This window comes from Eublepharis macularius, chromosome 12 (assembly GCF_028583425.1).
Source record: "Eublepharis macularius isolate TG4126 chromosome 12, MPM_Emac_v1.0, whole genome shotgun sequence".
NCBI lineage: Eukaryota > Metazoa > Chordata > Lepidosauria > Squamata > Eublepharidae > Eublepharis > Eublepharis macularius.
In genome coordinates this window covers 77404735-77420167 of record NC_072801.1, presented here as the reverse complement: position 1 = coordinate 77420167, position 15433 = coordinate 77404735, and the positions used below count along the sequence as shown (strand labels likewise).

General features: G+C 46.9%; 1 protein-coding gene across 5 annotated transcripts in view; it reads right to left on the bottom strand.

Annotated features, from left to right (window-relative positions):
- Positions 1-1698: 1698 nt before the first annotated feature.
- Positions 1699-15433, bottom strand: part of RNF31 (ring finger protein 31) — a 28712-nt gene continuing 14977 nt past the window's right edge. For all 5 annotated transcript variants that reach the window (XM_054992489.1, XM_054992490.1, XM_054992493.1 and 2 more), the window contains exons 13-22: positions 15086-15259; positions 14228-14326; positions 13088-13177; positions 8538-8652; positions 4781-4899; positions 3965-4078; positions 3737-3794; positions 3154-3250; positions 2289-2463; positions 1699-2168 (exon numbers count right to left, since the gene is read on the bottom strand). In XM_054992489.1, the coding sequence (XP_054848464.1) occupies positions 2091-2168; positions 2289-2463; positions 3154-3250; positions 3737-3794; positions 3965-4078; positions 4781-4899; positions 8538-8652; positions 13088-13177; positions 14228-14326; positions 15086-15259 (1119 nt within the window). In that variant the 3' untranslated portion in view covers positions 1699-2090. The remainder of the gene's footprint in view (positions 2169-2288; positions 2464-3153; positions 3251-3736; positions 3795-3964; positions 4079-4780; positions 4900-8537; positions 8653-13087; positions 13178-14227; positions 14327-15085; positions 15260-15433) is intronic.

Genomic DNA, 15433 nt, shown 5'->3' with positions numbered 1-15433 from the left:
AAGTGACCAAGAGCTGCTGCAAATGGCCTGGGCTCTGGTACCCATCTAATGCTATTTGAGCAATGCCTACAGACCACACAGGTCTCTTCCCCGCTGTCCATCGCTGTCTGCAATGTGTGCTACGAGGTATTCGAGACAGGAGGGCTGTATTGTAGGGAGGGGGTCTCAGATGCTTCACTAATGAGTTAGACACCATAGACTTCACCACTATGTTGCCTTACATCCTATATGTTGCTTTAAATATGTGCTCATATGATCTACCTGTGATTTGTGTTGTCTAATGCCAGTCTAGAATTGCTTATGCTGTTTCAGCTTTTGTTCAACTTGGTATTGGATTCTTGCTAATGCTGTGTCTTTGTAAACTTGTATTTATTTACCCTATGGCATTGTTTATGGAAATATCCTTGATACTGACTCTACTAATCTCACACTATGTAATCCACCTTGAGTCTCAGAAAGGTGGACTGTAAATGACATATAAATAAAATAAAAATATTCTCTTTAATTCAAAGACAAATGTACATAAGATACTATAGAATCTCAAAAGTCTATTTTTATTGTCGAGATTCCTGTTTGGGTTGTGCTGGAATAACGTCTTCCTGTTTAGGTTCTAAGGGACTTTAAAAACCTGCAACCCAAATTAAACAGAGTTTCTTTAGCTCAAAAACCCTTCACTGTATTGAACAATACAACTTGGTTTCATATAACCAAACACCCGAGTATAAATGGTGAATGCAAAACCAGAGAGTAAATAACGCAGCACAGTGAATGCAGCAGAAAGTAAACAACTGCTCCTTGTTTGCAAAACATTGCAGCCGGTGAAGTCCAACTCCCAGATATGAGGGGTAGAGGCATTCAAGCATACGCTTGTTGAGAATCTCTTTATCATTGTCAAACATTTCCAGAAGCAAGAACCCGCCCTGAAAACAGAGCTTCAAATAAACAAAAAAAGGACCACAGTAATCAGTAGCCAATGTCGAAAAAATGCCTCCTGAAAACAGAGCGGCACAGTAGAACATCAAACCGAATGCACTTTCTTTAGTGGACTTTTTATGTTCATTGTCAGCATAGGGCAAGAAAGAAGCACATACCATTACTTTGGACTAATACTAGTCCAGCCACAGGGAGTGCAATCTTCCAAAACACAGGAGTCTTCTCCAGACTGCCATTCAAAATGCAAGGAGATAGGCAAGCCGGATCAAAACAAAAGTCATAGCAGAGGTTAAGCAGAACCCTGACGGATGGAGGAAGCAAGCCAGCACCAGACAGACAACTGACTTGGGCCTTGAGGCGGCTGAACCACTTAACTCCAAAGTGGCCCCTGGGATTTGTAGGCATGTGGGGGGTATCTTTCAGCAAAAAAAACCCAGCCACACTTTTTGTTGTCGTTTAAATCAGAGAATGATTTATTTGGATTTCTCAAAGATCAGAACTGAATGCTTGTGAGCAGGAAAAAAGATGAAGAGGAATGAGAAAGGCAAGGAGCCAGGAGAACCCAGAAAACGGCACAGAATTTTCTGTTCGATCACTGAATCGTTTTTGGAAGGCTCCCACATTTCCAATCTGCTACTGTAAAATCATTCTCATAAAATCCAGGAAATGCATCCTTAAACTTTTCCAGAACAGGGTTTTGTAGAAGTTAAAATGCTCCGGATTGCTGTCCCCTCCCACAAGTCTTCCAAACTGTTTTTTTTGGGGGGGGGGGGGTCTTGCACATGTAAATAGGACATTTGCAAGTATAAGAAAGCCTCTTCCCTCCCCAAGGTCTCTTCTCTCCCAACAGCAGACTAGATCTTTGCTTGGAAGGAGGTGGCAGGGCAGGGGAACCAGCTCTAATTTTAGGGGAGGCATACTTAATTTATTTAGACCCCCTCCAGCCCCCAACTAGTGGACATGAGGGTCTTCAGATTGCCCCTTGGAACCCCCAAACATAAAGGCACTTCAAAATATTAACCGCTTCCTCACCACCCCCACCCCAGTACCTCCCACCAAATTCTTCTCCTCCAGAGATGAGGAATACTTCTGTTCGGCTTTTCAGTCCCGGCAAAAGGGAACCAGATTGTAACTCTTAACCGTGCTTTCTGCCCAAGTTAGTGGAGGGCACGAGCATCCAGCTGCTTCTGTCTCCGTGGGATTTTCGGACCCAGAGCCACCTCATCCATTAGTTTCTGTAGAGGGTTGGATTTTTTAAAAAGGAGGTTAGCCAAGCGGGAGGTCCCGTTCAACTTTCCCAGGCATCCCCCTCCAGGGACGCTTCCCCCATTTGTCTGTAGGGGACCCAGTTTCACCTTGATCAAGCGCCCCGCAAAAGTTTCGTCATCTTCAGCAGGTCCCCGCGGTGGCAGCTGTGCAGCAGGCAGGTAGCGCTGGCAGACAAGCTCTGCTTCCTGCGGATTGTACAGGGCAGCAGGGTCCAGGGAGTAGCTGTTGATGAGGCTGACCAAGTACTCCTTGTAGTGTGCCCTGGGTGGGTTGGGGCGGAGAAAGAAATGAGGGACTTGCTTCAACCAAGATCTGCTGAGGATGGGCTGTGGTTCAGTGGCAGAGCCTCTGCTGGGCGTCGGTTTGGTGTAGTGGCTTAGAGTGGCAGGGCTCTAATCTGGGGAACCGGGTTCGATTCCCCGCTCCTCCACTTGAAGCCAGGTGGCCGACCTTGGGCTCGTCACAGCTCTCTCAGAGCTCTCTCAGCCCCGCCCACCTCACAGGGTGTTTTGCTGAGGGGATAATAATAGCATACTTTGTAAACTGCTCTGAGTGGGTGTTAAGTCATCCTGAAGGGTGGTATATAAATCAAATATCATCATCATCATCATCATCATCATCCCAGATTCAAGTCTCAGCATCTCCAGTTGAAGGACCAAGCAGTACGTGATGGAAAAGGCCTACCTGAGGCTCTGGAGAGCAGCTGCCAGTCAGTGTAGGCAATACTGGCCTTGATGGACCAGAGGCCTGATTCAGTAATACTGTATTTTGTTTGTTTTAAAAAAACATGTGTATGTATTTGTATGTCTCAATAAATAGGGCACTTTCTACTGCACCCCACGGAGTCCATGTCTTCCTCCACCCGCTCATCCTCTCCCCAGAACCCCCAAACTCTTGACAGTTATCTCAGGGCTTCCCAACTGACAATGTGCCATAAATGGTGTTACTCACTGACAAAGGCCGGCATATCCGGCTTGGGTCTCTTTCCCGCAAGGCTCGTCCTTCAACCCCGCCATCGTCTCCTTCTGCTCCATAACCTGACACCCACCTGTGGAAGGAGGAAAGCTTTTGTCCTACAGTGGCTTGCCCAAACGTCAAATTATAAATCAACTTAAGCGGAAATCACAGTTCTCTCTTGAAGGTGGGGAAGGGAGCTCAGGATCACCAAAAGAGAATTGGTCAGTATCTTCAAAAAATGACATCCTGAGGTCCTTGGGAGAAGCCATGGCAGTCAAGCTGGTGTCAATTTGTCCCCAAAATGTACCCTCGAAAAGAGACCACGCTGCTACCACTCAGCGGGTGCAATTCCAGCACTGTCCCAATGGGTGCTTGTGGTCTAAAACATAGGCCGACGGTGGCTTCCAGGGTTCACCGGAAGTTCAGCTTGTGATCCGGCAGCCAACGCTCTCTCTGAAATTCCACCCAAACATTATTGTTTTCAAAAAACGGAATCACCCTAGCATCACCAGGGGGCGGGGGGAGAGGACATGCAAAGGGATCAACGTGAGGCGTCCCGGAGTCCTTCCGTACTCACCACCAGTGGTAGCCCGGGTTCCAGCAGGGGGATCAGTGTTGAACACGACTCCGTTATCCTGTGACCGGGAGGCACCAAGAACGAACGTCAGGCTGCCGCTTCAGACACCCCACAGCAAAAGAATCCTCCTCGCTTCTCTCGGCAGGTAAGCCTGCCCTCCTCCTGCTTCTCCTCCCCCCCTCCAATAAAATACCGTCATCCTACCCCTTTGCCCCCGGCCAACTTCACCTGTAAGAGGCGCTGCAGGCGAACCACATCCCAGTCACGCAGGTAGAACAGGCAGTCTCGAGGATGGTGGGCGTGGAGGGACCGCCGGATGAGGCAACCTTGAAGTGGGCATTTCTGGGTGAAGATTGAGGACGGGAAAAAGTGAGGCAGCTGCTGGCATCATGAACAAACCCACCTGTCGTACAGATTTCCTCATGCCACTATGAAAAACAATTGTGGGACCAAAGGATCCCCCATTCAGCTCACTGCAGGGGGTAGATGCCAGCCCAGTTGGGAAGTGTGTGTGACTGGACTGGCATTTTTGAGAAGGTGGCGTTTGGACTTAGAGATTTGACTTTCTTCATGCCCCAAATTTTGAAAAATATAATGGCCTTCCAAGAAATTTAGCAGTACACTAGAGAAGCAGCCTCTCTTGTGAATGCCGTTTTTAGAGGATAATTTTTTCAAAAATCTCTCCATTCTTCTGTCCAAAGGGTTGACTTCAACCAAGGAGACCCGGAAACAAACCTCACCTCTGCCCTAAATTGACTGTGTGGCTTTGGGCAAGTCAATGTCTCCAAGCCTCAGTCTTCCCCGTCTGTAAAATGGGTATATATAGAAACCCTTCTGGCAAAACATGAACCCACCTTGCAGGATTGTTACAGAGGCCATTAAAAACAAACAAAATACAGTATAACATTGCAAATCAAAAGTGCCAAGGTTAACTATAATTTTAATCAGTTCCAATCTCCAAGGGGGTAATCATGCTTTGAATGCCAAAGTTGAGCCTGCGCAGACTCATACGCTGCCAGCTCAATTCCCTAAAACAATCCTTACGTTCTTGGCATGGAAGACGCTGTAGCAGCCACTGCAGAAATGGTGCCTGCATTGGGTACAATGGAAATGCATGCAGCCTCCCCGGGCCAGGGCATACGAGAACTTGCAGTTGGGACAGGCTGGCGAGAGAACAAAAAAGGAGGTTAAGAGTGTGGGGGGGGGGCTCTCCTGCCATTACACTCCCAAGGATCTAGAAGAGGAGGACATTTGCCATTCTGACACATGAAGCTGCCTTATACCGAATCAGACCCTCGGCCGCCACTCTCCTAGCTTTCCACAAACGATGCAAAACCGAATTATTCAAAAAGGCTTTTGTATTGTAGGGAGGGGGGTCTCAGATGCTTTGTTAATGAATTAGGGACCTTCACCACTATGTTGCCTTACGTACTATCTGTTGTTTTAAATACGTGCTCCTATGAGCTACCTGTGCTTCATGTGGTCTAATGTCAGCCCTAGAATTGCTTATGTTCTGTTTCAGCATTTCTTCAGCTCTGTATTGATACCCTACCCTATTCAATCATGCCTGCCATTGTCATTCACCGGCTATTATCATTCGGCTTCTGCAATCACTCCACTCTCCAAGAAATAAGGATAGATGGACTCACATTCTAGCTGTACCTGAAGAAGTGAGCTGTGACTTACGAAAGCTCCTACCCTACCACAAATTTTGTTAGTCTTGTAGGTGCTACTGGACTTTTGCTCTTTTCTACTGCTACAAACAGACGAACACGGCTACCAGTCTTGATCTTTCTAAACGTGTTTATTTACCCTATGGCATTGTTTATGGAGATGTCCTTGATACTGACTGTACTAATCTCACAGATCCAGAGGAGTTAGCCGTGTTAAATTTGGTGAAGAGAACTGTGGTTCTCAAACGCTTATGCTACAGTAAAGCTGGTTAGTCTTAAAGGTGCTACTGGACTCTTTTCTATTTTACTAATCTCACACTGTGTAATCCGCCTTGAGTCTCAGTGAGAAAGGTGGACTATAAATGACATAAATAAAAATAATAATAATAAATAAAATAAGTTCAGTACTGTCTACTCAGACTGGCAGCTGCTCTCCAGGGTCTCAGGTGGAGACCTTTCACATCACCTGCCTCTGGTCCTTTTAACTGGAGATGCCAAGGATTGAATTTGGGACCTTCTGCGTGCAAAAACAGGGGTTCTTCCACTGAGCCAGCAGAGGAGGAGAGGATGCTCTCTCCCCAGTCGCTGCCAGAGGACCAAAATGTCCACAACTCATGCCAGCAAGGTCACTGGCCTGCCAAGATTGGCAGCCCCAGCTGGATTTAAGAGAGTTGGTCATTATGATCTCCCCAGAGGAGGGACTGCTCTGAGGGTCTCACCGCACAGCGACGCCTGGCATGTGCTCTTTAAATGTTGGTTTTCACAGTTTTACCTGGGAGCTGTAGTTTTAAAAGAGCTGTTGGACAGAGAAGGATTCACTCTTTTTGTAAAACAGAGTTGGGGGCGGGCGGGGGGGGGGGAGTGTCAAAAAGAAAAGAAGCTTTTGGCTAGTGCCCTTAACTCCTTAGTTGCTGAACGATACAGTGTCCCCCACCCTCTTTAAGATCTGGCAGATTCCACCCAAGGGGTTGCTGAACTACACAGCCTCTCCCTCCTCACCCCCTCTGGGTGGAATCTGTGTGTGTGTGTGGGGGGGCTGTGTAGTTCAGCAACTAACAAGTTAAGGGAGCTAGCCAAAAGCTTCTTTTCTTTTCCATCTGTGGCGAAATGGGGCCTCTCCTTTCTTTTTTTCCTAGACCCCGCTCTGCCTACCCCTCCCCCTTGCCTAGCCTAGCACCTGAAGGGGCCGTCTCCCTTTCCTGCCTCCGGGTAGTTGCTGCCACCACCATCCCTATAGTGGGTCCTGGTTAGGCGGGACAGCCTCCTAACCCCCCTCCTCTGCTAGTGGGCCCAAGCGGTTGGGGGACTATGTGGAACAGAAGATCTTTCTTCCTTCATAAATTCCAAAAATCATTTATTTAACTTCTAACTATACACAGGCAACTATACAGTGAACGGAAGGAAGAATACAACATAAAAAGGAACTTCTACTGTCTCTCCCTCTGCTTCTCTATACTCATGCCCCAATTAGATGTTGTGTAGGGCAGGCACGATACTTTGTTAACTGGGGTTACATTAGATCTACATCTCCCCTCAGAGCCATCTCTCCCTCAACTGTCAAGCTCCTCACCAACCGACTCTCTCCCTCTCTCAAATCACATTCTACTAGGGAACTGACCCCTCTCCTCTGCAGCCCATAGAAAGTTAACTCCACAAACAAGAGGGCGTTTCTCCACACCATCCCTCCCTCCCAACTCTTTGTTTTACAAAAAGGGCGACTCCTTCTCTCTCCACAACAATTGATCCAATGGCTCTTTTAAAACTACAGTCCCCAGGTAAAACTGCAAAACCTGACACCTAAACAGCACGTGCCAAGCATCTCTGTGTGGTGAGACCCTCGCAGCTGCCGAGCATTGGGAGGAATACCGACTCAATGGAGCATTTTCGGTGGGTAGCTGTGCAGTAGAACAGCAGGATTTGAGTCCAGTGGCACCTTAGAGACCAACAAGATTTTCAAGATGTGAGCTTCCGAGAGTCAGAAGAAGGGAGCTTTGACTCTGGAAAGCTTATACCCTCCAAATCTTGTTGATTGTGTTGGACTCCAGTCTGACTGGTGGGAGTGTATGTGGGGGAGGGGGGGGGAAGGCAGGCTGGAGGATGAAACAGTAGGCAAAGGAGAGCTTTCTCACTCACTCACTCACTCACTCACTCACTCACTCACTCACACACACACACACACACACACACACACACCACTGCGGTGGGGAATGGCTGGGCTACTTTTACAGAAGGAAGAGGGTTGTCTCTAAACCTGCTTAAAAGGAATCTTCTCTGCAGCCAAGTGACCTCAAAGTCAGCCTCCTGCTGCTTCTCTAAATTTTCAAAAAGCAGAGGAGGCTGCGTAACGCCCTCCATCTCTACAAATGCAGTGAGCAGAGAGGCCTTCACTGAGAACCAACAACAAAAGTGAGCCGTGGTTCACGAAAGCTCATACCCTACCACCAATTTCCTTCGGATGCATGAAAGAACTGAGCTGTGACTCTCAAAACCTCATACCCTACCACAAATTTTCTTCAGATACCTGAATTTTCTTCAGATTTTCTTCAAAATTTCCTTCAGATACCTGAAGAAGTGAGCTGTGACTCACAAAAGCTCATACCCTACCACAAATTTTCTTCAGATACCTGAATTTTCTTCAGATTTTCTTCAAAATTTCCTTCAGATACCTGAAGAAGTGAGCTGTGACTCACAAAAGCTCATACCTTACCACAAATTTTGTTACGTCTTGTAGGTGCTACTGGACTTTTGGTATCTGAAGAAGTGAGCTGTGACTCACAAAAGCTCATACCCTACCACAAATGTTGTTAAGTCTTAGAGGTGCTACTGGACTCTTGCTCTTTTCTACTGCTACAGACAGACTCACGGCTACCCATCTTGATCTAACAACAAAAATGGTATCTCTCTAAGGGCTTATTATCCAGCAGGTGGCTCAACCCGTAAGTGGAAGAGCACTGCTGCAGAAGAGGCGTGCTTCTGGTCTTTTATGCAATACCAGTCAAGCACAGGACCTAGTTTGGTTATGACTCCTCAGCAACAGGGAGTGAAACGTCTAACCAGAGATGAGTTGGGGTCCCTCACTGCCTGGCAGCTCCTCCCTTGCCCCCCTGATCCAGGTACACGAATCTCACCAATCCCATTCTCTTGCAGGTAGGCAGCCAAGCCCTGGGCCTGGTACTCGGGGTCGTTGGTTCGCTTCCACTCCTGGAACCCTTCACAAGTCAGGCCTTGGTGCTGCGGCTCCCACTGACCGAGGAAAGAGAAAAAGAGCCAGGGGTCAGGAGGAGCTGACAAGTTCCCATGCTTGGGTTCCCTGGACAGCAGAAGGAACACTCTGTAAAAAAATATTACTGTTTTGTAGGTCCATGCAGGAGTGTGCAAGATTTCAGCTCCCACAGAACTCTTTGTCAGGAATAGGAAAAGTATTATGAACACATGAAACCCTATACCGAATCAGACCGTTAGATGGTCAGAGCTGTCCACCATCCCATAGTTTCAGTCTTTCATATCACCTACTGCCAGGTCCTTTTAAATGGAAATGCCAAGGACTGAGCCTGGACCCTTCTGTATGCCAAGCAGATGCTCTAGCAAGGGGTAGAGAGAGAATTCTGTGGACGGCACAGCAGATGTCTGCCAGTCCATTAGACAGAGCTGCTTCTTCCAGAAAGTGTTATGATATCATTGCACAAGGGAATTCCACAGCTCAAGAGATCGATCGAAAGGCAGAGCCAAAATCTGATGTCACCGCCGACTCAGACGGCAAGACGGAATCCGATTATCTCAGACAGATTAGAAGGAAAAATTAGATTAGTGTGGCATGGGCTGTTCTTCTCTCTGTGTATGGCAGAAGTAATAATAATAACATTCGATTTATATACCGCCCTTCAGGACAACTTAATGCCCACTCAGAGCGGTTTACAAAGTGTTATTATTACCCCACAACAATCACCCTGTGAGGTGGGTGGGGCTGAGAGAGCTCCAGAGAACTGTGACTCGCCCAAGGTCACCCAGTTGGCTTCAAGTGGAGGAGTGGGGAATCAAACCCGGCTCTCCAGATTAGAGTCCTGTGCTCTTAACCACTACACCAAACTGGTGTAGCTCATATACTGGTATATTGTTATCTATCTACAGTGGTACGTTTTTATCTCATCTTTTGCTCAGGGAGCTCAGGGCAGCACACATGGTCTTCCTTTTTCCATTTTATCCACATAACAACCCTGTGAGGTAGGTTAGGCTGAGTGTGTGTGACTGGCCTGAGGTCACCCAGCGGGCTTCAAGGCAAAGTGAGGATTTGAACCTGAGGCCTCCCAGATCCTATACCCTTTTAACAGAATGTTAATTACACAGTGCCCGGAGTTCTCTTTTTTTGGAGATTTGTGCTAGATGTGTGTTTCTTTGTCACGAGTGATTTAATTCACACAAAGAAAAGCTGCTCGGAGAAGAAGAGGAAGCCATCTTGATTTTTTTTTAAAAAAAGGTAAAGGTGCAAGCACCGAGTCATTACTGACCCATGGGGGGGGGGGGACGTCGCATCACAACATTTTCTTTGCAGACTTTTGCTATGGGGTGGTTTGCCATGGCCTTCCCCAGTCATCTACACTTTACCCCCAGGAAACTGGGTACTCATTTTACTGACCTTGGAAGGATGGAAGGCTGAGTCAACCTTAAGCTGGCTACCTGAACCCGGCTTCCGCCAGGATCGAACTCAGGTCGGGAGCAGAGCTTGGCTGCAGTACTGCAGCTTAAACAGATGGCAATTTTGCTTTGCTTTAAAAAGCTGAGGATATAGAAACCGCTTTTTTTATCTTGAAGACACCCAACTACGCTCCTTATACATGAATTACTCAATTATTGAGGTAGATTTGCCAGCCTCTAGCTGGCAGCTGACAACCTTAATTTAGCCTCTAGTGGCAAGGTTTATCACAAATTTGGTATGTTTTTTTTAAATACCTTTTGTCCCGTTGAACCAGTCACAGATGCATTAAATATTTATCTCACTATTTTCTACGTGTTCCTTCTTGTTCTTTATAATCCACAGAAGACAATTTGTAAGCAGGGCCACATAACATCAAATTAATGGACACTTCTAAGTGAGCTTCTTCCCTCATGGCCCCTGGGCTACAGAACTCTGCAGAATTCTTGTTCTTGCTAAGCGTTTATATCTAGGACTCAGTTTGAAAACCCAACCTCCCAGGGTTGTTATGAGAATAAAACAGAGGAGAAGCAAATGAGGTCAACTTCTTTCAATGCCCATTGAGGAGAAAGGTGAGGTGCAGGGCTTTTTTTCTGGGAAAAGAGGTGGTGGAACTCAGGACCGCACAATGACATCACTTTGGGTCAGCTGGAACAAGGGGGGAGTTTTTTAAAGGTTAAATCGCCCTCGGCAAAAATGGTCACATGGCTGGTGGCCCCGCCCCCTGATCTCCAATCTAAACCACCCCACTGTCAGGAGATCAGGGGGTGGGGCCACCGGCCATGTGACCATTTTCAAGAGGTGCAGGAACTCCGTTCCACCGCGTTCCAGCTGGAAAAAAGCCCTGGCGAGGTGTAAATGAGTAAATAAATAACTTAAAAAAATAAAATGCCAAAAACAGGCCATTCCTTTTCTAAGCAAATCAAAATACATAAAGATAGATCTAGATGGGTAGCCATGTTAGCCTGTCTGTAGCAATAGAAAAGAGCAAAAGTCCAGTAGCACCTATAGGACTAACAAAATTTGTGATAGCTTTCGTGAGTATCTGAAGAAGTGAGCTGTGACTCATGAAAGCTCATACCCTACCACAAATTTTGCTAGTCTACTGCTACAAAATACATAAAGAAATAGCTAGCAAAAGACTCAAGGTGCTGAACACCATAAATTAACTTAAAATACAAGTCTCAGCTCCTTTGGGATCCAGCAACTGATCCCAATACTAAGACTGAAGGCAGCTGGGAACTTTAGAAACAGGTTTAAATTTGTCACGGGTCAGTTTTAACTTTGGTGAAAACTCTCCCTGCACCCACCACTACATTCTTTAGCCGTGTCTTAGATCACAGCAGGATTAAGGCTCTCTGTTTAGAGGCTGGTTTCGGTTCAGTGCTAGAAACCCTTTTCTATTTCCAAGTAGTAATCCAGACAACAATGAAACAGTAATACTAAAACTTACAACTTTGCCTCTATCTTCTCTCTCTAAAAATGAACGTTATTCCTTGCTCAGATGTTCTAAACTGATAAACTTGTTTTTCAGTTCTTGCATTTCCCCTCACATCGACATGACCTCATTTATCTTCCATCAAAAAGACAGGACTTTTAGTTTCCGCCGCACCGAGAGATAAACTACTCCATTTTAGCTTTTAGATTTCTAATGTCCATTTGTATTTAAGATTGCTTTTCACCAAAGTTCCTTTCAAACCATTTGTAGCTGACCTGTGAGATCCACATTCAGTGGCTGATGCTTTTCCGTTCAGATTCAAAGTGGGGATTTGGCCAGAATTAATCAAGTTTTATGATGGGGCTTCTGACTTCTGTCAAGTAGGCTTAAAGTGAACGTGAAAAGGCTCGCTTAGGACAGCAATAAATTACAAAATACCTGAACAACTTCCTGGAGAGCTCTAGAAAAACCAGTTCAGCTTAAATAAACGAGCATCGTATGAGACAGTGGCTATAGTGCTAAATTTGAAGCGTGGAACTCGAGGTTCAAAATCTCCACTCAACTCATGGAGGTCACTGGGTAACCTTGAGACAATCCCCCTCTCAGCCTAACCTACCTCACAGGGTTGTTGTGAGGATAAATGGGGGCTCAGGGAATCACATCTCTTGCCCTGAGCTCTTCCACAGAAGATCTCTATCAACAGAGTCAAAGGCCACCCTGAGCTCTTTGGAGAAAGGGGTGGGGTCCCCTTACCCTCCTGGCAGGAAGGGGAGTGACCTTGGGTGATCTTTGTGCACAGATATGTGCGCTCCAGGCGGGCGCCATGACATCACTTCCGGAAGTGCACCACTGTGCACTTTCCCGGGAGTTTCTTTGCCTCCCAGGCCCCTCCTCCAGACTTTTCCCCCTGCCAGCCAGGGCTGATTCCAGACGGCCCTCTCCATGCCGAAACGTCGCGCGTCGTCGTGCGGAAAACACGAAATATCGCATTTTCCGCGCGACGATGCACGACGTTTCGGCATGGAGAGGGCCGTCTGGAATCGGCCCTGGTGTGTGGCGGCAGGAAGGCAGAGGCTGGGAGCAGGAGATTCCCCCGTTCCCACTGGGGTACTGGCAGCCCTAGACGGGGGGGTATAAAAATCTAATAAATGCACAAACTAGTGTACTATAAAGACGTATCTAAAAGGCAAAGCAAGCCAGCATAGAGTGAACAAGGAAAAGAAGGGACTTGGCAGATAGGAACAGACATGATTCTTAAGGGATGAAATCTGAAGGAGCAGGATTAGCCCCCAAGTGGAGCTCTTTGGATTCCTCCTAGAGGTAAAGAGAAACCTTTCCCTTATACGAGCAAATTTGGCGAAAACCTTCCCGTCACCCCTGACCCTTGGTGACCTGGCCCGCACCGACAAGGGTCTCACATCGGTATGTTTACTGCACCTCTTACTGTATAACCCCCACCCTGTCCCCGTGCAACCCCTCCAATCATCATAACAAGCACTTGGTGTTATCATTCCGAGTCACAGCTTCACCCCCCGCCACTCCCCACTGACCGGGCGCCTGCATCGGACACAGAAGCTCTTGCGGCACTGCGGACATTTGGCTTCCAGCTGTTCAGACTCGTAGATGAACCCAAAGGAACACTGGAGGGGAGAAGAGAGGGAGGGCGATCAGGGCATCTTCATTATGAAAGAGAGACAAAGAGATTCGGACTCCGACTCAAGGGTAGCTGGAATTTCTAGTGTACTCTGCCTTCTGGATTTCTATGGGAGAAGATAGGCTTAGATATCAGGGAGGGTGGCTGGTCTCGTCTGAGCTGTATTGTAAAACTGACCTTGTAGTCTTACAATGCAATCCTAAACAGAGTTACTGAAATTAATGGGCTTAGACTGGAGTAACTCTGTTTAAGATTGCACTGTTAGCATCCTGGAATTATCATGCGCGTACCTTCCCTTTTCATACCACCTTCTGACAAAGTAAGCCTGCTTTCTAGCAGATTTTGGAAATACCATATTCTGTGCTGGAATGCCTAGGGATTCTGGTCTCTGGATGAACGAGGAGCCTGTTTTTACTGATTAAGCAATATGCCTATGGAGTCGAACTCTGTACACCTTTGGATGCTCTGTTGTGCCAACTTTTTATCGATTAAAAAAACCAGTTTGGGTTTATATGAGAAACTGATGCGCGCACAAATGATGGGAAAGCTGATGGGAGGGGATGGCAAGCGCCCATTCCCGACTTTTGAGCTTTTGTGGCTTTCTTAATAGTATAGGGACCATCCAGAGCACAATCCAGGGATTCTGTTCTAACCCTCACCCACCCCTGCCCAACTTGTCCTTGGTAGACGCTTGGCAAATGGATTTGGTGATGCCCAAAGCGTTCAACAAGCTCTCCTCTCCCTGCATAGGGCTGAGCAAAGGATTTTTTCTTCTGGGGCAGCTGCAACATGGGTGGGTGGGATACCTGGAGTGTTTTCCGCTTTCCTTGGCCCCCACTGGTATACTTGGAACAAGACATACCAAGACAAATAAGGGACAGATGACGTCTGTTAAGCCCTACTTCATCTCTCGGTCACACAAAGTTTCCACTAAGACATCAGGCGGGTTTTAAAATGTGAATATTGTCCCTTTATCCTATGAACTCTTTCCCCTTCGTAAACAGCCTCTTAGCCCACCCCCAAAGTGCTTACTCACATGTGTGCACCACTGAAACTTCGGGTCCCGCATAAGCACCCTCTCGGTCAGTTTCTTGTGGAAGAGCTCATAGGTCTCCAGGTCTAGGCAGCTGCGGAGCTGGGAAGAGATGCAGAAAACAGAAGCAGGATAAGAGAGGGATGACGGGCAGTTCTCAGTGTTTTTTTTAAAGGAAGAAGATGGGGAGCAATCAGTCACAATGCTAGAGAAACAATGGCCATACCAGTAGGTAAGGAAACAAGGGAGAACCAGGTGAAAGGCTTTACTGAAGTTTTTTAGATCCCTACGCATGTCGCTTTAGGCTTTGCCAGGGGATCTTCTAAAGCAAAAGACGTAGAGATCTAAAAAACTTGAATAAATCTGAACAATTAGTTCCTCCATCCCCACTGAAGATAGGACAAGAAGCAATGGATTTATGCAGGGAGGCAAATTCTAGATTAAAGCATGACCCCCCAAAAAATATGAAGAGAAACTCCATAATGGGACAAGACCCATTTTTCCCCAGCAAACAGAACCAAATCATAGAAGCCATGCAAGAATGTCACAGAATCCCTTCCTGCTTGGTTTGCTGTTGGTGGTGGGTGGACGGGCGGCAGCATCTTGGAAGGGGCAGAGCCTCCACTGGTAATATTCATGGTACTGGAATTGCTCAGAAGCAGGGGCATATATGCCTCCTTCAAAAGGAGATCTTACTCTTCCTCCTTGTTTTATCCCAGTGAAGAGGACGTCAAAAGGTCCATCAAACCAAAGAAAGGGTCAACTTGGTCTATGGTTCCACAAAAACAGTGATGCTGGCACGGGACTTAGGGATCTGGGATTTCAGAAATACCAGGCCAAGGGATGGAGTTGGGTGAGTACCTGGATGTCGAGGGTGGAAAAGTAGCTGAGGAGTTCCCGTTCATCGCTGATTTCCGGCTCAGAGCAAGCCGGGCACACCAAGTCAGTGATGTGTTTCTCTTTCACAGCAATGGTGAAGTGCTGAGTAAAGCAGTCAGGGCAGATTGTACATTCACACGATGTCAGCGACTGCATCTGCCACGGAGGAAAAGGAGGGTGACAGTCAAAAGGTTTGCAGGGGACGTAAAGAAACAAGAGCCAATTTTAATTTACTTATTTATTTATGCAAAATATTTGCATACCCCTTTTCCCACCAATTACAAACCTCAAAGCAGCAACCAATCAAGAGATTTTAAAAACCAGTTTTTA